Genomic DNA, 22,928 nt, shown 5'->3' with positions numbered 1-22,928 from the left:
ACATTGGATAAGTAAGACCAGTTTGGGATTATTATTATAAACACTCATGTTTGTGGGAGAACTATGTGACTCTAGATTATAATTCTCCCATGAAGAACGTCATCTAATAAAAAATAAGTTTTAAAAATCAACGTAAAGACAGTAAAAAGAGGGAGAAAAGCCTTTTTAAATGATCAACCAACTGTTAGGAGAAAAATACACTGGAGTCTTGCAATATCAAAACTAATATTCAAACTCTCAATCTGTTTGGTTAAAAAAGTTTAATGAGCTGTAAAATAAATACACTTCCATTAAATATTAAATAAATTATTTACAACTTGAAAAAATACTTTTTACCTTCGTGCACCTTTATATACAGAAATAGCATAAAAAGTGACAATTGAAAGTTTAAAACCATCATAACAAAAAGGGTCCATTGTCTTATGATCCACTGGAAAGAGGACCGACTCATCATTTATGGCTATGACTTGGCAGTGACTCCAATGTGATATCCTGTGAGAAAATAAAATAAAATAAAATAAAATAATAAAATAAAACAAAATGTTACAGATAAGCTCAATTCCAGCAGAGCTTTAAGAAACTTTAAAGCATAATCAGGAATCAGAATTTCTGTCAGTTGTTTTCTAATACATCGTTTGAGAAATGCTAAGATTTTTCAGAGAACAACTCTTACTTCGGCTTGAGTTCCTCTTTCATACTTGCTTTGATTATACACCTACTTCAGTAGAAGTCTGCATATGCTCAAATCTGTTGCATCAAATTCTGCTTAATAAAAATGCAACAGCAGTCATGAGAAATAGTTTTCCTACTCAAATCTATGCAGTGGACATAATTAAAATCAAAGATTAACTGTCTCAGCATATTTATGATATACAGTTAATTTAGGAAAAGTAGTACCAAGGGCATAATAATAGTAACTACCAGTTAATAGGCACCCTCTATGTGCTAGCACAGCATATTCTTTTTCCTAAAATAATTCTGGGATCTATGCTAAAAAATCTCAGTGGCAAATCACCAAAAATCCATCCTTATTCACACTGGCGGTCTTAGCTTTACCACAATAAGCCAATACATTAAAAATTTTGATGCAATAAATACTGAGTTTAGCATTGGTATGAATAATTACCCATTTTATGAATTATTGAGCTAATTCTGCAATAGGCTAAAAACAAAATATCTGTACTTAACCAATGCTAAACATAGCGTTGTTCAAGTATCAGAACCATCTGGAGTGTACATTAAAAATAGAATTCTGATTCAGTAGATTTAGGGCTGGGCTTAGGAATATGCATATTCAACAAGCATCTCAAGTAACTCTTTTTTTTTTTTTTTTTTTTAAGATGGAGTTTCGCTCTTGTTGCCCAGGTTGGAGTGCAATGGCGCGATCTTGGCTTACTGCAACCTCTGCCTTGCAGTTCAAGCAATTCTCCTGCCTCAGCCTCTCAAGTGGCTGGGATGATAGGCATTCACCACCACACCCAGCTAATTTTTTGTATTTTTAGTATAGAAAAGGTTTCACCATGTTGGTCAGGCTGGTCTTGCACTCCTGACCTCAGGTGATCCGCCCACCTCAGCCTCCCAAAGTGCTGGGATTACAGGCCTGAGCCACTGTGCCCAGCCCTCAAGTAACTCTTAAACCTACTGAAGTTAGACAATCAATAACTGAAATGACATCATCTTTCTTGAATGTTTAAGGAAATAAAGTTCCTTCTTCTGACAAACTTTAAGTGTGTTCTTGATTTCCTTGCCTCCCTCTTCCTCTGGGAGTTTTCTTCCCTAGCTGCTCACTTTCATTACCAACGAAATATTCCTCTTCACACCTTTTTACCTTATACCTACAATATGCTCAGTTCTCTCTCTTTACAAGAAAATAGAATATACGTTTTCACCAGCCTATTTATCAAATTTACATCCCCCTCCCTTTCTACTTCCCTTTGTAAAAAAAGAGCATTCAACCTATTGTCTGTCTCCATGCCCTCACATTATCAGTGCAAGCACCCCCAACTGTGGCTCTCCACCATGTGAGCTCAACCTATCATCACAACTGTATCTCCCCTAACACTCATTTAGATTAAGCCATTTTTCACAAGTTTCTAAAATTATCTATTCCATTTCTCAGTATAACCCTTTCTTTCCCTTCACAGTTTCTTGAACCAATCTCACTAGTCCTTCAACGTTCACTTCCAAGGCCACCCTGAACACATCTTTTCCTCCTCCCTAAATAAATTCCACTGGATTCTTTCTGTTTTTCACTGGAAACTTCTCATTCTCCATTGGTTCCTTTCTCATGACATTTATTTTACATCCCTAGTATTCTGGTTTCTTACATTTTTTTTCCTATCTACTAAACAATAAGTTCTTTGAGAACTAGACCAGTGTCTCTCATATTTATATCCCTAATAATACTTATTAAACACATAGTCTATTCTCAATATTGAATTCCATCTTATACTCAAAGAATAATACTTTAACATAGCCATTGTTCATAGTGTATATATAATTAAGAACACATTCCATATTTTTCTTGAGATTATATAGTGTTAAATTTTTCAAAATTATAGGATATGATCTAAAGATATATTTTAAAACTCAAACCTGTAATTTTATCTTCAGTTATGCTATAGCATGTACGTTTCCATTCTCTTGTCGAAGCTTCTTTCGTTCCTCAGCTTCTCCTTCATATTTCCTGACGTATCGTCTTCTAAGCCTTCAGAGAACAAGGCATTCTAATGTTATCAAAGTTCTATTCATCTATATGTTTGATTGGGGTTTTTATGAGTAGAGGGGGTTCCACTTCATGAGTAGTGATAGACCAGCAATCACTATACTTGACACTAAACCTAAACCTGGCTATAAAATATTACCAATTTCTAAGGGGGTATTTATGTTGACTTTATATAAATCCATTTCCAGAGGGCTTATGTTTAAATGTGTCTTGATATACCAATTCTGAGAAGGTATGGAACACATCCATATGTCTTGTTTTTGCAGAACTTAGTACAGCTGCCATGCACAATTGGAGAAGATGATGGTATAGTTTTGCCATAGGAGAACTCTATACTTGCACAAATTAAATGATTAAACATTTTTAAAACAGGCTTACAAAACAAGTTGAGCTTTATTTATTTCTAGGTATAAAATATATCCTTCTAGTTTAATTTACTGCTACATTCCACTTTAAAAACTCAATTATTTAAAAACGTCTTGTTGTTGTATAAAAACCCCCTGTTGTTAGGAGGTCTTTAACCCACCACAAAACATTATCATTAAAATCATAAAAAGTTTTCTTTTATTGTAATAGTTGAGGGAAAAACTCACCTCAATTATGAAAACAAACCCAGCAACTTCTGCTTAGGTTTAGTGTTTATGTTTCAAACACAAGGAGAATATGGGAGACAAGGGGAAAAAAGCCACTGCTTAATTTTAAGAGTGCTAACATTAACAAAATCTATCCATTCTTTCCCAAAAAATTATTAAATATTTCAAGTCGAATAATTACAAGTTTAATTATTACAAAACATCTTCCTTAACTAGTGATTGTTTTGTTCTATCCCTTAAAATAATAATGGTTTGTCTGAGAGTATCTCTCCTAAACACCTTTGCACATCTGGCTTGAGGTACTAAAAAACCAGGACAAATTCTAGGGTGTGCAAAATAAATTTAAGCTACATATCAAACTTGATATGCATGATGAAAAAATTTTTATGTGTCATGTTATGATGATCTCATCTAAATTTAAAATAATTGTAAACAATGGCAGAAGATAACCCCTTGTTTCCTGAATGGTAGTCGTGGTAGATCATGTACACAAGTGGATAGCTGTTAAAGTTATTTACCAAGACCTAAAATTAGAAGAATGAGTCCCTTGCTTTTCCCAAGCTCTAGTAGCACATGAGTCATCACAGAGCCATTCATGTCCTCCCCCAACTTCCCTTATTCAGTGACGTCTGTTTGACAGACAATGCCATTTTGATGCACCCATCAGTGCCTACTACCTGGGACAGTCTAGTCCTAACATTCACTGGCCACGAAGTGAAGTGTGTGATCTGTTATTATGAGCACAGGGAAGATACGCTGGAGTGAAACAGTAATAGAATTGCCCTTGCTTGCTATGCCATGTCTTATGATGGAAATTTATTTTTAATAATTGAGTTCTCATATTTGATAGTAACAAAATAAGCATAAGCTCTAAGTAAATTAGTACCATGTTATAATATTCCTAACTCAGAATTTTGCATTCTAATATGAGCAGAAAACATATCTATTCTTTACTGCTGATGATTTGTAGTTCTTTGTCGTTTTTAGTATCAAAGCAGTATGTCTGATACTACGAACCTCCTATAAACAGGTCTTAATTAGCTCCTGAGGCTTGATGAAGCATAGGATTTCACAGTAGATATAAATATTTTCTGAGATTCTAAAGTAACCATGAGTACAAAAATACCATGAAATAAAACCTTCAATTATTTAAGTTCAAAAAATTTCTAGATCTTCTATAAAAGGGCTGTACATGTTAAATTTCAATGCTGGCCACAAGTCATAGACATTGACCACTTTCTGTGATATTTGTCAATAAAATATAAAAATATAAACCAAAGATCAAGTGACAACAATATAATAATTCATCTAAAATACCAGAGTAGAGTATGAGAGAAATACTGAAAAAATTAACCTCCCATTATTTTATTAAGAATTTGTAAGTTATGTCATACTTACTGGACTGTAATAACAGCAATAGCTGTGAGGATCACAGCAGACATAAAGGCAGCTATGGCTACTAATGCAATTTTTGATAAACTACTGTCAATCATGCTGTGAGTTTTCATGGACTTTTCCCCACACCGTTCACCGAAATATTCTTGCTGACATCTGCAAACAATTCACATTTAAAAATTATAATCACAAAAACATGCGGTGTGTTTTAAGCTTACTTTCCAGATCATAAAGAACCATTTAATTCCAACATTAAAAAAGTTATGCCATATACTCGTATTTTAAATAATGAGACACAGAATGTATTCTAACTAAGGATCTATTAGTATAAGAACAAGTTGAGATTAGTTTGGGTGTGATATTTCAAGAAGACACGCCTTGTCATTCTTTGTGTTTCTTTTATGACCAACTGATGAGTTCAGTGATTTGTTATGCAGTTGATACATTCCAATATTATTTAATGTGCTAGCTGCTTGTGGGAGGTAAGCGGGGAGGAGGTTAGAACAACGCGAAAGATTATGCAAAAATTACCTTTAGGTCCTTTTTTAAAGGAGTTTTTTAAAAATGCATACACACACACACACACACATACATATATATATAGAAAGAAAGAGAGAGAGAGAGAGCAAGCACGAGCATGCACAAAAAATAATGGTTTATACCAGGGGTCAGGAAACTACAGCCCATGGATCAAATCCGGCCATTTGCTGCTTTTTTGTTTTGTTAAACAACCTGCAAGCTAAGAATAGTTTTTACATTTTTGTTTTGTTTTGTTTTGGAGACAGGGCCTCGCTCTGTCTCCCAGGCTGGAGTGTAGTGGTGTAATCACAGCTCACTGCAATCTCAACCTCCTGAGCTCAAGCAATTAATTCTGCTACCTCAGCCTCCCAGACTGCTGGGACTACAGGCTGTCACCATTGTACTCAGCTAAACTTTTTTGTGTTTTTTGTAGAGATGGGGTTTCACCCCATGTTGCCCAGGCTGGTCTCAAACTCTTGGGCTCAAGGGATCTGCCCACCTCGGCCCCCCAAAGTGCTGGGAATACAGGTGTGAACCACTGCACCCACCAATTTTACATTTTTAAATGGTTACACTTTAATTCGTTGTTTAAGTACATGTAACAATCTTGGCCCACTAAGCCTATAATATTTACTATCTGGTGCTTTAACAAAAAGTTTACTGACCCTTGGTTTATACATTGGAAAAATAAATGGTTTCCTGCAGTTAGGGGTTTCAGACATGGTGCTAGAAATACAGAATTCTATATGCTTTGGGAAAACTTACTTGCATGTTACTGCTTCCAGGTGCTCTATATATTTGCATTCTCCGTGAATGCAGAAATTTTGAAATTCTGCATTACATGGATTTTTCTTCTTTCTGTTTCTTCTATTTTTTCCATTTTTGCCTCCCTTTTTCTTTCTTTTGGGTTTATCTGAAGTATTTTCACTTTCCGTCTTGTTTTTGGGGGGCTTAACTACCTGTTCAACTAAAAAAGAAAAGATTTATTGACAAGAGTCTCTCAAACTTGAATATAATTTTAGAGACATGAGAGAAAGATGTCATAGCAGTGAGCGCTCACAGGGGTAACAGCCATGTGCGCCTCATTACCTAACACAATATAAAAGTTAGAGAGGACTGAATAACCTTAATTTATAATTTTCAGTTTTTTCTACCTGAAAGTAGTGTCCACTCATGATTATAGTTGGGAATTAGTGAGTTCTACTTGCAGGTGGAAAAAATTGAGAATTATAAATTAGAGTTACTCTATGTTACAATGCTCCAACTCCCAGATTACAACAGATTATAATCAAATTGATAATTTCCATGGAGCTCATTTTCGTGGTCAATCTATTTGAAAACAGGAGCCCAGGAATATTTGTATTCAGTGCTTCAGAGATTTATCTTATCAGATCCACAGAAACTTTTCTTCAGTCTTGCAGTTATGCAAGGTGTAGTTTACCCACATACTAAAGATAGGAAAGGGCTTTGCATGTTAGTGCTGTGCATTTTGTTACACTAATGTCTGAAGAGGTTTCTCCAAGTGAATATTTAGCAAACAGATTTCAGTAAAGAGAAAATACCATTAGTCATAATGGTCATGCAGCACCCATTCAATACAAAACATTAGAAACATAGTGAAGGTCAACTAGGGTATCAAAGATAGAATATCTGTGATTAAGGAAATGGAAAATAAATACTGAGTATTTTAGCAGATTATTATAATAACATTTAACAAAAGTAAAATTAGTAGCAAATGTTTAAGAGGTGGTTATGCAATTTTTATATTGAAACTTTTCTCTGACGATAAAAAAGCATAAGATAGAAAAGTCCTTTAAGAGAAATATTTTGAATGAACGTAACTTCACTTTGTCAGATAGATTACAAACTATAGACAGAGGCAAATAAAAAATAGTCACTATGATGAAGTGTTGCGATAAGCACTAACATCATGGACATTTAACTTAGCCTTTCCAAGGTGTTCAGCCAACATTTTCACTCTATTTCACAATGCATTGCAATTTTGAGCACCAGTCATCATTTGTACTACTAATCATTTACTTGGCCTTCTGAGGTGTTAACAACTTGAAACATGTTTAAGAGAACAGTTTCTAGACACCTTGATGGGTCTAATCTCATGCCTTCAAAAATAAGCACAAATGAACCCCTTCCCCACCTCACAGAAAAGCACACTTTGAGAAGGAAGGGAATTAAGTGGAGTGTTCGCTAACGGTTTTCTCACTTCCCACTCACCCAAGTCACTGTCCCTCTGGTACCACTTGATGTCCCTTCACCAGTTCTGAGAACCAGACAAGAGGGGGAGAAGCCAGGGAAACTCAAGTCAGGACAGAAAAGGCCTTCAAGAGCTCTGAAACCATCTTGCCCTGCCTCTGTAGTGGATGCTCTTAGGATATTTAGATCTTATTTACTGTTAACTTCTTCTTCCTTCAAACTCCAAAGTATGCAATATTTCTCTCTTACTTTGGTACTTTCACTCCAAGCAAAGGGCCTTTTTAAAATATGAGATAACAGGAAACTGAAAGAAACCACGGGTTATATAACTAACAAATGGGATTTGGGGTTAAAGAGTGATTTTAGCAATACAAAATCTAAGTATATTCACCCTTCTTTAATATTTCCAGATGGCATTATTATTATTATTCCATCAGTTTCTCATCACCTAGTACTTAAATGCTAAAGTCTAATGCCTCCTGTCCCATTACTTCCTCTGTCCCCTTATTTGTATTAAAATGCAGTTATCTGGGGAAGGGTGGTGTGGGGGAAGGGGATACAAAAGCTAAGATACAAAGTAGATAGGAATGGTTAATGTCTAAATTTGTCTCTCAGAATGGGGGTCATGTAGCATAGTGGGAAAGAGCTTAGTGTCTCTTCTGCATAGAATCAAACAGACTGGAGCTCTAATTCTAGCTCATCTGCTTGTTACCCATGGAACCTAGAGCAAAACCTTTTTCGGCTTCAGTTATCACATCTGTAAAATGAGGATAACAATTCCTACTTAAAGTCATTGTGAAGATTAGGTTTAAAAATGAGACATACACCATTTATGATCACTCTGGCCATATAGGATATGCCCACATTATGGTTCTTTTTGTCTCAGTTTACCTAGGGGCTATCCAACAGATAGACATACAATAAAGCCACTAGAAAATCTGGGGAGCAGCTTTACTTCTGAAGCAGCTTTGCTCATATAAACCCACATCTCACAGGCCATACTTTGCTTTATCCCCTACTCACCTCTGACTGAATCATCGACAATATAGCCAGGTATTTGTGGTTCGTTATCATACTCTTCTGAGTAGTCATAGTCGGCTCCCGAGGACAGTTCACTACTAGAAGGCATTTCACTCACAGGGGAAATCTCACTTCCTGAAGACATCTCACTTCTTGAGGTAACCTCAAATCCGTCAGCACTGTGGTCCCCAGAAAATAGTTCACGCTTCCCAGAGTAGGTGTCATTGAGGTCCAATCCAGTAGCATAATGGCCTGCAGGAGAGGGAATAAGGGAAGAAAAGAAAAGGTAAAGTAGGGTGCCTTTCGAGTCAGCTGTGTTAGGTAGAAAAGTTTATCTTTTGACATCAAAGCAGTTATTGCACACGTGCTATTGTTTGTAATTGAGTCATTTCTATGAAAGAAACTTTACATTTTTGCCAGCAAGCAAATTCAGCTGTCCCAATTACAGAAGTGCTTTTCTGAAGTTTTTCTTTTCCACAGAAAATCCACATTAATTTCCACATCAAAAAAATCCCGCCAAATTGGCAAATTAATCTAATACAATTACTTGATGGTTAATGTCTAAAAATTCCCATCACTTCACATTCCAAATGCATTTCTTTTTTTGCTAGAATGCCATCCTGGCCTATTTCGGTAGGTTTTAGATACAAATATCAGATTTTCTTCATACGTGTTCATATTTTTAAAAGATATTTTTAAAAGATGTGTTCATATTTTTAAAAGATATTTTTAAAAGATAATCTTTTAAAATAATATAAACAGTGGTTAATTATATCGATTATTATTGTCATTTTTCATTATCATTATTATTATTACTACATAGACAATAAACTGAGTACTAAGTAAGATTTAGGGCCCAGAGTTAAGCCACTGCTTTATCTTGCTTTTTCTTAGGTCTCAATAAAACAGCATCAGAGTGGTGCTTTTAACCTCTCGCCGGGACACTCTAAGTCCCTCCAGGAAGGTAAAGAAGAAATCACTAGACAGAGGAGATGGAGAACTAGGCAGGAGGCAGCAAACACTGCTGGGTCCAATATCTGCGGAAATCACTTCACCTCTCTAGATCTTGGTCTTTTTAATCTTTTTAATCTGTGAAACGAAGGGTTAGGTCCAAATGATCTCTCCCGTCTTCTCAGCTGAACTAAAGAAAAAGTACAGCGATTCTCTGGGACACCTTGTCCTGGACGTTTGAGACATCTGCCCTTCACTTTTCCTCCTAGGGAGGGAGCTACAGTGATCACCTCCTGCGGCGCAGGGTCGGGGGAGCTAAAGGGCGATTTTTAGAGAAGCAAGAGCCAAACTCAAGAGGCAGAACCTGCCATGGGAGGAGAGCCCAGCAGTTCAGCGCCGGTGAATCCTCACCTGAGCCGAGTATCAAGAGCGACAGCACCACCGGCGCCGGCGGTAGCAGCGGGGCTCTCATTGGTCCTTCGGAGCGGCGGCGTCTCGGTCTCTGGGGCAACTCGGTCTCTGGGACACGAGCTGCCGCCAAAACGAGCGGGTGTTGGAAGAGCGAGTGGAGACCGGGAGTGTGCGCCGCTCTCCAAGGCTTGGGGAACTCGGGGCGGCGGGCGCGGCGCCTCGGGCTGTCCCGGGACCTCTGGGGCGCTGGCACCCAGGTGTGCGAACGTCTGTAGGGCGGCGCGCACCTGCCGCTTTATAGGCTCAGCCGGGAGGGGGCCGCAGCCCATGACGTCAAGGCCCGGCCGTGGGTGGAGGCAGGCGGCGCCCCAGAAGGTGCTACCCGAAAACCACGCGCGGAGGACACACGCCCCGCCTCCCTCGTGCGTAAGGATTCGCGGAGAGGAAGTGGAACTTAAACCTCTAGCTGCAAGCGGTTTTTGAGGGCGAGCAGGACTGGAGTTCCGGAGCTAGTACCTGACAGAAGTCCCGATGTTTCAAACTCTGACAACCTCTTTGTATACTTAACATCTACAACAGACAGGGATTAAATAGAATAGTTCCGTATTTAGATGTAAAAGTACTTTAAGACCAAGAGTGCTTTGCCTGATGTTTCCAACAAGGATAAAGGACGAGAGAACTCTTAATGAGGAATTGCTTCATGTAGGATGGGCTTCTATCTCAATCAAGAGCCCTTCCCCACCCATTTCTGTGAAGTGGCCAGAATTTCAAATCCCCTCACTCCGTATTTCTTTATGTGACCCAGGGGCCTCATCAACATTAATATTTATTGATGATTTATTATTGCCAAATTATGCACTTAAAATTTTACCTACACCATCCCACAGCCGATAATGTTCAAAGCCAGGAGGATATGAATTCTTCATCTGACTCTGAAATCTGCTGTTTTCCTCTCTGATGAATTTAGGTTTAAACTGATCCTTGAAAAGAGAGTTTCTGGGAAGAACAATATTTAGCCTAAAGGATAATTTCTACTGGTGGCATACTGGCATTTAGGTGAAGAGTAGTGCTCTAGACTGTGCCTCTCAAATCCCAAGATAAAAAGGTCAGCGTTGAGGGCCCACTTACAACCTAGTAGGATATTTAATCATGACAAGTAGATAAAATGAAGCGGAGACAGGAAGCTACTTAATTTGACTAACTTGGATGTACTGTCAACTAAAGAACTGGATTTTTCTTGACTTGAGGAAGAGAAAAAGCATTGTTCATTTTCCTTCACCTGGAGATATGTATCTCTTTCCTGATTGTTTCAGTAACACAGCCCTTTTAAGAATGTAGGTCAGGCCAGGCGCAGTGGCTCATGCCTGTAATCCCAGCACTTTGGGAAGCCGAGGCGGGTGGATCACCTGAGGTCAGGAGTTCGAGAGCAGCCTGGCCAAGATGGCAAAACCCCATCTTTACTAAAAATACAAAGGAAATTAGCCGGGCGTGATGGCGCGAGCCTGTAGTCCCAGCAACTCGGGTGGGCTGAGGCAGGAGACTCCCTTGAACCCGGGAGGCAGAGGTTGCAGTGAGCCAAGGTCATGCCACTGTACTCCAGCATGGGTGATAGAGCAAGACTCTGACTCAAAATAATAATAATAATAATAATAATAATAACGTGAGTCACAGTGCATCTGTCCTAATTCTGGAAATTTTTTTTAAAAGATCACTTATTTTTAATGGTATATCACAGTGCGTAGTCCAAATAATATCATGCATTTAGTAGAATGAAATAATCATGAATCATGCCTTCTATTCCACATTTGTTGAGAGTGTATTTTGTGTGAGCCACCTGCTTTATATTTTATGAAGGGGAGGTATAGGTTCACCAGGAGCTCAGTGGTGTGGGCCAGATACATAGATAAGTAATTCTAATAGATCACATGATAAGAAGGGTTCAGAGTGCCATGGAAAAAAGGGACACGGTTTAATTTTGCCTCTGTTTAATGGAAAGCTCTGTGGAAAGATGAAGAGGCCCCTCAAAGGCCTTCCCAGCAAATCTTTCACATGGAATAAAGACCTGGTGTGAGGGTATGACCAAGTATGGGAAATAAGGCTAGAAAAGTGTCATGCCCATTCCAAAGTGAAGTAGGGGCCTGCACTGTTATCTGTTCTGGTGGATGAGGCAATTGTGATTCAGAGAGATTGAGAGACTTGCCCAAAGATTTCAAAAGATTCTTTTGGAGACTTTGTTTGGAGCTCACGCAGTTGGTCTACACTGTTGCACCTTTATGCTCTCATAGGCTTCGTTTCTGTTCTAGCCCTGTTCTTCTCTTTTCTTCTTTTTTTTTTTTTTGATTGACAAGTAACTTCATATTTGTAGTATATGACATGATGTTTTGATATATGTATACAATGAGGTTAAATCAAGCTATTTAACATATGCAATACTTTCCATTTTCTTACTCTTCTTATTGAGATGAAAACACATTGTGCAGATCAGTCATCAGAAATGTTTCACTTTTGGGAAAGTGGACTGTTTATATTGGAAATTGCTTAGTCTTTTTCCAGTTGGAAATTTATAGGGTGAACATTTACATGATGTAGGCACATAACCTAGATCATGGGGGCAGCATAGCTTAGTGCTTTGGATGAGCTTTAGATTCAAACCAATGTGGGTTTTCATATACAAATTCCAGCGCATACTAAGTTACTTAATATTTGAAAGATTCAGATTCCTCATCTGAAAATAAAAAATAAAGATAACTACATGCTTTTAAGCAGATCAAATGGATAAGATACATGAACAATACCAGATCCTAGCATAGAGTGAGTGCTCAATAAATGGCAACTATCATGAATACCCTTGATATTATGATAGTTACACTATGTAAATCATATTTAAGAACTGAAGGACTCTTATAAATGGAGCTACAGAGCAAGTGAAGTAATCTTCAATATTTTCAAGCCATGAACTTAGTATTTACTTCACATTAAGACTAGCCATTTTGGGTATTTTATGGTGCATCATTGGGCAGCATGGAGCGTCATCACAACCACATCACATTGCAGCACCTATTGATGTGTCATGGCATTCTGGAATATATGCATGAGTTGGAAACCAACCCTGTGTAAATGTAGGATTCTTTACATTCAACATTCTGCATGCTAGGCAGAGACAAAGGGGAACAATTTCAAAAAGTTTGAGTAGCAGCCCTTTTTTATCATGATAAATCGATGGTCCCTTAATCTATGTATAGGTAGGTTAAGGGCAGCCCTAAGAGCAAACGCTCCTAACCACTCAGTTTGATGCCTACTCCATGAGTCCTGATATTTCATACGAATAGTGAAATGATTTCACTTTGGCTCTGCTGAAAGATGTACTATAAAACCAAAAGTATAATCATGTTCATATAATTGATATTGAATTTTTATAGATAGTCCTAGAGTGAGTAAGTATTGCATCACAGTTACTTTTATGAGTCAACACGCAAACCTCCAAAGCAGAATTAAGAAATCCTCCAGTGTATAAGCAACATTCCCTATATTATTAATAAATGCACTAGCTCCATTTAGATATATATATAATGTTCATTTTATTTTATAATTTATCCATACTGAAGAATACATCCATCAGGCTGGGAACGGTGGCTCATGCCTGTAATCCCAGCACTTTGGGAGGCCAAGGCAGGCGGATCATCTCAGGTCAGGAGTTTGAGACCAGCCTGGCCAACATGATGAAACCCTGTCTCTACTAAAACGACAAAACTTAGCCGGGTGCAGTGGCAGGCACCTGTAGTCCCAGCTACTCAGGAGTGGGGACTGAGGCAGGGGAATCCCTTGAATGCGGGAGACGGAGATTGCAGTGAGCCAAGATCATGCCACCGCACTCCAGACTGGGTGACAGAGAGTGAGACTCTGTATCAAAATACATATATATATAATTTTTAGTTCCTTCAAAAAGAAGCCTTAACTGAGCATTTTGAGTACCTTGATATACCAATAAAGTCAAATTACAGTTGACTTTTTAACACTGTGGTGTGAAAGGGTGCCCACCTGACATGAGAAAAATCCATGCATAACTTTTGACTCCCCAAAAACTTAACCTCTAATTCCCTACTGGTGCCCAGAACACTTATTGATAATATAAAGTGGTTTAACATTATTTTGTGTGTTATATGTATTGTATACTCTCTTCTTACAATAGGCTAGAGATAAAAATTCTTAAGAAAATCATAAGAGAAATATATTTACTATTTATTAAGCAAAAGTGGTAATTATAAAGCTCTTTATCCTCATTATCTTCATGTTGAATAGGCTGAGGAGGAGAAGGAAGAGGAAGGGCTGGTCTTGCTGTCTCAGGAGTGGCAGAAGCAGAAGAGGTGGAAGGGGAGGCAGGAAATATTTTTAGGCCATACAGTTCATCTGCAGATTTTTTCAAATTGTTGCAAATCGCAGAAAACTTTTCCAATACATTTACTGAAAAAAGTCTGTGTTTAAGTGGACCTTCGTATTTCAAACTCATAATGTTCAAGGCTCAACTATACTTTCACGGCCTCAACAGTGTGGCTTTTGCAGAGCAAGAACTGGCAGATGGGGCTGAGGGCAGTGGATGATTATATACAATAGAAACTAAGTAAATGTAATATGCTATTGAGGCAGGAGAATAGGTTCTGGAGGCAGGGAACCTAAGGCCAACTCAGGCTGACTGGATATCAGAGGCTACTCCCTTTGAAACCCTTCTTTTGCTGTGCAGCAGTTGCTGCCTGGCAGCTGGAAAATGAAAGTACCTCTGATTGGTCCGCTCCCACAACCAATCAGACTGGTCACAGGCTTACACTTCAACCAATCAGACTGATCGCAGGGCACTAGCGTGAACCAATAGGAAACCTTTAGAGGGTATATAAACTCCAGAAAATTCTGTAACCAGTGCTCCTGAGCTTCTTGTTTGAGCTGGCTTCTTCCCTGTGAAGTGTACTTTCATTTAAAATAAATCTGTGCTTTGGCTTGCCTTGCTTGTGTGCTTTGTTCAATTCTTGCCTTGCTTGTGTGCTTTGTTCAATTCTTTGTTCTAAATGCCAAGAACCTGGACAACTACCCTCAACCAGTAACATGTTTTGGCAAGCCAGCCAGGAGGTAAGCCCAAAGTTTAGGTTTTATATTTCTTTTTCTCTCTCTCTTTTCCTTTCCAACTCAGGAACTTCGGTGGGCAGCATCTAAGCACGGAGGCAACTGCAGGTTTCTGGCCGGGGCCACTTTGTGGTGAAACTGAAAGGTTTCGCCGGGGCCACAGCCTGGTTTTGGTGAGGGACCTGAGTCCTTTTCTTTCTCGGGCTTTCAGTGGCTGTTTCCTAGTAGCCCCTGGGTAATTGAGGGTGACTGGCTGGGACCCACTCTCCAGTGTTACTTGAAAGCCGAGGAGTGAATGGGGATAGCTGGCCTTGCCCAGAAGGGGAAAGAACTATTTTCTATCTTATAGTCCCTGATCCCTATGTGTGACAGAATTGGCAGCAGCGGCTTCTCCAGGGCGAATTCACACACATTTCACGTGACTTAAACCTTCTTTCTTTTTTCTTTTTTTTTTTTTTTTTTGAGACGGAGTCTGGCTCTGTCGCCCAGGCTGGAGTGCAGTGGCGCAATCTCAGCTCACTGCAAGCTCCGCCTCCCGGGTTCACGCCATTCTCCTGCCTCAGCCTCCCGAGTAGCTGGGACTACAGGCGCCCGCCACCACGCCCGGCTAATTTTTTGTATTTTTAGTAGAGACGGGGTTTCACCATGTTAGCCAGGATGGTCTCGATCTCCTGACCTCGTGATCCGCCCGCCTCGGCCTCCCAAAGTGCTGGGATTACAGGCGTGAGCCACCGCGCCCGGCCAACCTTCTTTCTTTATACTAAATAAATTCTCCTCTTCCCCTACTTGACTTGTTAAGGGCAAGCCGGGGGTTTGGCCATGTTGTAGATGGTCTGTGTGAGTCATGGGGGACAGGGTGTGATTCGTGGAAGGTAATCTATTATAATTTAATCTTGCCTAAATTTGGAGAGTTAAATAATTGTTTTAAGTGGGATAGGAAAACCCAAAGGGTTGTAATTGTAGAAGTCGAAGCCTTCTAGAAGCTGAGGTCTTCATCCGGGGACAAGAAGGAAAGTTCATAGTGGGTCATCAGTGGTGAAAGTGGTGCCAGCACTCATCTAAGGTCAGAGGCATCTGACAGACTAAGTCAGGGGCTCTAAAGTGGGGAAACCCCCAGGGACCCCGGTCAGGACCCAAAATTCTTCCAGGAGGACACCCCGGATAAAATTTGGGTCTTCTAATACTTTTCTAAGTCCAGACCACTATGGGCAACTCTCCATCTGTCACACCTGATTCTTCTATGGGCAACTCTCCATCTGTTCCACTTGATTCCCCACTTGGCTGCATCCTCCACCATTGGACACTATCCTGCAATTAGGTCTGTTTTGTACAAGGCAGGGCAAATGGTCAGAAATCCCATATGTACAGGTCTTCATGGCCCTATACCAAAACCTAATAGATATTATAGATGACCCCCTTTTACAAGAGCCACCTGTCTCAGGGTGAACAGCAACCACCCCCGTATAGCCCCTTGCCAAGTGTTCCTGAGGCTAAAACCCAGCATTGGGGACCTTACCAAGTCCCCCTCACACTCAGAGGTGAACACCATATTTGACTCTCCCTCTATCCCTTCCACTCCTTAAGGAAGTAGCAAGAGCTGAGGGGCAATTCCTAGTGCAGGCTCCTTCTCCATAACTAATACACAACAAAGTAAGGAAAGGCCAGGAAACTACCCTGAGAATCCTAGGAAATTTGCAGATGGTTTCATTCCAGCAAATTGTTGCACCCCCTTTGAAGAGGAATGAATCTTTGAGGCCACCCATTGGGAAGTGGGCGATTTATTCACCCGAAACCCTCAGGGAAATCACCTGGGCCCAGACACTGTCCCCACTACTGATCCTAATTGGGACTATAACACATCCATGGGAATGAACAACTGGGCTAAATTGCTTGAGGCCCTCCTTGAAGGAATGAGAAAGGGAATAACTAAGGCAGTAAATTATGATAAAGTAAGGGAGATTACACAGGGCAAGGAGGAAAATCCAGCCATGTTTTATGGCAAGCTGGAGGAAGCTTTTTAAAAATATGCTAATCTGGACCCTTCCTTTCCCAAAGGTAAAATATTAATGGCACAACATTTTATTAGCCAATCCACACCAGATACTAGATGCAAGCTCCAAAAGCTACAGATGGAGCCATAAACTAATCAAAATCAACTTCATGATACCACCTATATGGTGTATAACTACCATGATCTGGAAGAAGGAAAAAGGGAACAGAGTAAAGAAAAACAGCAAGCCAAAGTTATGGCAGCCATCATTGGTGATGCCCTGAATGCCCAAAAAGCATCCAAGGGAAACCCAAAGGGCCACAAGGATAATGCCAACAGGGGCTCTTGTTTCAAGTGCAAGGAACCTGGGCATTGGACAAAGGACTATACCAAGCCTCTGCCAAAACCCAGCCAAAAATGTGAGGGTGCCAGTTATGATCCTTGGCACTGGAGGGTTGACTGCCTCCACTCCCACCAAGGAGCTCAGTCAGGCAAAACTCCAGCAGTGCTAAAAGAGGAATCAGATGAAGACTGAAGAGGCCCAGGGTCTTTCTTATCAACCCTGTACAGGAACACAGTAGTTAATACTGAGGAGCCCTGAGTAACTCTGGACATCATGAGCACCCAAATTCAGTTTCTTTTTGATACAGGGCCAAATTATACTGTCCTTACTGCTCATGCAGGAAAACTTTCCCCAGGGTCGACGAGTGTTAGGGAAATAGAAGGAAAGTCACAAACAAGATTCTTTACTCCTTTGTCAATTTGAGAAATCTTCCAACAGAAATTTCTAGAAGTACCAAGCTTCCCAGTCCCCCTGCTGGGAAGAGATATTATGGTTAAAATAAGGGCACTACTACAATTGAAGTGTCACCCAGTGAAATTGCTAAAAGTCAAAAATATAGACAATGCCCCAGACCACACTAATAAACAGGTTAACCCACTGGCATGGCATACTGGGAAACCGGGGAAGGCTAAAACAGCAGTGCCAGTCAAAATACAGCTTAAAGACCCCAACTAATTTTCCATTCAAAAACAATACCCAATTAAGTTGGAAGCAAGAAGAGGCCTAGCACCCATAGTTGAGGTATTATTTACCCCTGGGCTCTTGAAACCCTGTGGTTCTTCCTGCAACACCTCCATCTTACCCATTCTAAAGTCAGGGTAATGCCAGTTAGTACAGGACCTCAGAATAATTAATGAGGCTGTTATCCCTGTCTACCCATTGGTGGCAGATCCATACACCCTCCTGTCTCAAGTGCCATGGGATACAAAATGGCTCTCAGTCCTAGACTTATAAGATACTTTATTCTCTATTCCTCTGGCCCCAGGGTCCCAATACCTTTTTTCCCTTTGAATAGGAAAATCCTAATACCAGAGAAAAACAACAATACACTTGGATAGTGCTCCCTCAGGGATTTTGCGATAGCCTCCATTTCTTTGCCCAAGCCTTAGAGAGGGATCTGAGGGATCTGCAACTGGAGAATGGGAGTGTACTCCAGTATGTGGAGGACCTCTTGTATGTAGCCCAACTCAGGAAGCTTCTACCAAAATACTATAAAAACCTTGAATTTCCTAGCTGACAGGGGATACAAAGTGTCCAAAAAGAAGGCTCAGATTACCCTCCAATGGGTCCAATATTTATGGTATGTCTTAAAACCCAGAACCGGCAAAAATCCATGAAACAAGTGCAAGCTATATGTGGTTTGCCTTCCCTACCCTCGCTACCCTCCCTGCCCTGCCCCCCACCGCCAAGCAGCAGCTTTGTTCTTTTTTGGGAATGGCCAGGTTTTGCAGGATATGGGTACCAAATTTTGGGCTCATGGCAAAGCCCCTATATGAAGCAACAAGGTGGCCTGAAAATGAGCTAATGGAATGGATCCCAGACGTGAGGGAAGCCTTTACCAAGCCAAAACAGGCCTTACTCCGGCTCCTGCTCTTGGCACCCCAGGCCTAACTTAAGCAGGGACGAAGGGAATAGCTGTGGGAGTGCTAGCCCAGAAGTTAGGATCAGAACTCAGACCAACCACCTACTTTTCCAAAAAGTTTGATGGAGTGGTCTTGGGATGGCCAAGTTGCCTGCTGGCAATACCAGCCCCTGCTATGTTAGTGGAGGAAGCCACGAAAGTTGCTCTGGGCCAACCAATGGAAATTAGGTAAAGTCAGTCTTAGAGATAAAAGGACACATCTGGATGATGGGGGAAAGGTTAACCAACTACCAGGCCATGCTCCCAGAAAATTCAGAGGTAACCCTCACAACCTGTAACACTTTGAATCCAGCTTCATTGCTACCCTTAGGCCCAATAACCAATCATTCCTATGAGCAGGTTGTTGTAAACACATATGTCAGCCGGCCTGATTTAAAAAGATCAGCCTCTCCCACATTCTGAGGATGATTGTTTCACAGACAGCAGTAGTTTTGTGTCAAATTGGGAGCACTGAGCTGGATATGCAATAGTAAATCACCACACCATTTATGCAATAGTAAATCACAACATCATTATTGAAACCCAGCCACTGACCCCTGGCACATCAGCAAAAAAAGGCTGAAATCATTGCTCTTTCCTGAGCATAAATGTTGGGACAAAAGCTTGACATCTATAGAGATTCTACATATGCATTCCTTGTGGTTCATGCTCATGCTACAATCTGGAAAGGAGACTACTGACTAGCCAACACTCCCCTATGAAACATGGGCCTGAAATTTTCAGCTATTGGAAGCAATACACCTGCCAAAGGCCGTAGCTATAATCCATTGTAGGGAGCATCAAAGGGGCTTAACCCCTATAGCACAAGGGAACAGAAAGGCTGATAGAGAAGCCAAAGCTGCAGCCCTCAGTGTGCAATCCCAACAGACCCTAGTACAGATTCCTTTCTATGACTGATTCCCCAGTGGAACCTAAATATACACTACAGGAAGAACAGTTAATAAAGGGGAAAGGAGGAAAAAACAAGGATCCTGGTGGTATATGGGAACGAAAATATATCTCCCTCAAACAACCCCAATGGAGGATTATAAAACCTCTGCATGACTCTTTCTATATTGTGAGAGATGCCACCCTGACCGTGCTCTTCACTGGGCCTAACTTAGCTTTGGTGGTTAAGCAGGTCTTTCAAGCCTGCTCACTGTGTGCACTTAACAAACCAGGAAACAAAATGCCTCCTCTAATAGAACCAGTCCAGAGGAGAGCAACTTACTCAGGGAAAGACTGGCAATTAGACTTCACCCATATGCCAGCTTGCAGAGGATTCAAGTTTTTGTTAGTGTTAGTAGATATATACCTTTACTGGCTTGGTCAAAGCTTACCCTACCAGAACAGAGAAGGTTAATGAAGTTATAAAGTTTCTCTTAAAAGAAATAATCCCCTGGTTTGGGTTACCTCAGAGTCTCCAAAGTGACAAAGGTCTATCCTTTGTCTCCCAAATAACTCAAGGGGTTTCTAAAAGCTCTTGGAATCCAATACTATTTACATTCAGCATGGTGGCCTCAATCCTCTGGGAAAGTAGAAAGTGCTAACCAAACTCTAAAATGAGCGTTGGTTAAGCTATATAAGGAAACATCAGAAACTTGGATCAGCTTACTGCCCATAGCTCTTTTAAGGATTTGTAATACCACTAGAGAAAAAATTAATATAAGCCCATATAAAATGTTATACAGAAACCATTCTTAAGTAATGATCTAATTACTGAAATTAATTAATTAACCTGTCCAGAAACAGCCAGTTTAATCAAATACCTAGTTAACCTAGGACAATTTCAGCAGGCTTTACAAAAGTTTGCAACTCAAAGGCTTCCCATACCAGCAACTAACCAACAATCCAAAATCAGGCCAGGAGATAAAGTACTTGTTAAAACATGGAAGGAGGGATCATCTGTTCAATAACTGCAACCCAAATGGAAGGGACTGTTTTCAGTGGTACTGGCCACACCTCCTGTGGTCAAGGTACTAGGATTAGATAGTTGGATACATCTATCAAGAATTAAGTCTGTGATACCTGAAGCCCTGGTATCGCTTGGGTTCCCTGGACCTGGAACCTCAAGTTCCCATCAGCCACTACACCTGTGATCCTGTGGACGACCTGAAGTACCTGTTTAGAAGACAGACAAAATATAATATCTACAAACTTGCCTTGGTGTTTTTGTTATATAGTTACTGTAGGATGGATAATGGTCACCATGTTTCTATCTATCTATTTATATCTATCTATCTATCTATCTATCTATCTATCTATCTGTCATCTATCTACATACATAGATATATTTTGCAGTTTAATTGCCTTTTTTCAAATGGTTGGAATCATTTCTGTTGTAGTAATTAAGCAGAATGTTTTAATTCATTCCTGACAGCATAGGTATTCAACCTTTGAAGTTCCCATTAAATCTTTTAACCAAATTCATTTCCTCTTGCCTAAAGACCAGCAAGCTTCAGATGACCAGGCAACAAAGCTTCCAGCAAGTTCCAAATGAAGATAATACCCCTGGCCATCAAGAAACTACCCTGTTTCTACTAGACAGAACATGGAAAGAGTCCCATGATCCCCACTAGGTAGGGACTCCACCCCAACTCAGCATGAAGCAGTTACACAAGAAAGACCATCAGTCCCTCCTCCTCTCATAAAGATTTATGGGGATCACATCTCTCAGTGGGGGATATAAGGCAGGAGAATAGGGTCTGGAGGCAGGGAACCAAAGGCTGACTCGTACTGACTGGATATCAGAGGCTACTCCACTTTAAACAAACCCCTCCTTTTGCTATGTGGCAGTTGCTGCCTGGCCGTTAGAAAACGAAAGTACCTCTGATTGGTCCCTTTCCACAACCAATTAGACTGGACACAGGCCTACTCTTCAACCAATCAGACTGGTCACAGGCCACTAGAGTGAACCAATGGGAAACCTCTAGAGGGTTTATAAGCCCCAGAAAATTGTGTAACCAGCACCCCTGAGCGTGTTGGTCAAGCCCACTCACACCCTGTGGAGTGTACTCCTATTTAAAATAAATCTCTGCTTTGGCTTCCGTGCTTGTGCATGTCCAATTATTTGTTCAAAATGCAAAGAACCTGGACAACTACCCTCAAATGGTAACACTGTTAACCACATTTATAGAAAACTGAATCTTCTAGGTAGTTCATTTATTCCTCAAATATGTTTTGAGAACTAGGCACTATTCTAGGCACTGGGGATAAAACTTTGAATAAGTTGAAATGCCCCTGTTTAAGGACCTATATCCTATGAAGGGGGAAGAGATAAGCAATACACAAAATAATTTTAGATGGAAAGGAAATAAAATACGTGACATAGAGAACTTGGAATGTTGGAGGGAGATGGTGCAAAGAAGTATGAGACAGCCCCTACACTTAAGTAATTCACAGTTTCTCTCAGAATTTTAGGACATTGTAGAAGAATTCATTGCACTAGTCATTTCTCAAACATCCCTCTAAACACTGCTAGATAAAAGCTTTTTTTTTTAAGCTCTTTAACGAGTCAGCTGATCAGACTCACCTGATAACTGTTTTAAAATGTACATTCCATTCTCCTTTCTTGGTTCAGTAGGTTTATGGGGTGGGGTCCAGGCCTGTGAATTTTTTTTAAAATAACTCTCAAGAAAATTCTGATGTGCACCCTTAAGAATTGCTCCACTTAGGGATACATGGGTGAAAAAAAATCCAAGATTCCTGCATTCAGTGAGATTATAAGCTGGTGGGGCTGTATATTCACGTATGTGGAAGTTTTGTTGGAAATGTGAAGAATAGATAAGTTAATTTCAACAGGAAGCTTACGTGGGCTGAGGTGAATGTGATCTAAATGTGATGAAGATTTTTTTTATATCTAAAAAACTCATGTTAGAAAATTATTCAATTACTATTCCTTTAAATAGGAAACTGATATACTAAAAATATGTTTGAATATATGAAAAAGAAAAAATACTTTGCACATAATTCTTAAAGAACCAATTAATCACATATATGCAATATCTGCATTAAATTATTATGAATCTTCACTAATT

At 40.1% G+C, this 22,928-nt stretch overlaps 1 protein-coding gene across 1 annotated transcript; it reads right to left on the bottom strand.

Annotated features, from left to right (window-relative positions):
- Positions 1 to 247: 247 nt before the first annotated feature.
- AREG (amphiregulin) lies at positions 248 to 10,256 on the bottom strand. Its single transcript, XM_004038833.5, has 6 exons — positions 9,826 to 10,256; positions 8,467 to 8,715; positions 5,998 to 6,199; positions 4,717 to 4,869; positions 2,596 to 2,707; positions 248 to 492 (listed from the first exon to the last, which is right to left on the bottom strand). The coding sequence occupies exons 1-5, from the start codon at positions 9,884 to 9,886 to the stop codon at positions 2,614 to 2,616; spliced, it is 759 nt and encodes a 252-aa protein (XP_004038881.4). The 5' UTR covers positions 9,887 to 10,256; the 3' UTR covers positions 248 to 492; positions 2,596 to 2,613.
- Positions 10,257 to 22,928: the final 12,672 nt, after the last annotated feature.

This window comes from Gorilla gorilla, chromosome 3 (genome assembly GCF_029281585.2).
Source record: "Gorilla gorilla gorilla isolate KB3781 chromosome 3, NHGRI_mGorGor1-v2.1_pri, whole genome shotgun sequence".
NCBI lineage: Eukaryota > Metazoa > Chordata > Mammalia > Primates > Hominidae > Gorilla > Gorilla gorilla.
This window is presented reverse-complemented; position numbering and strand designations above follow the sequence as displayed.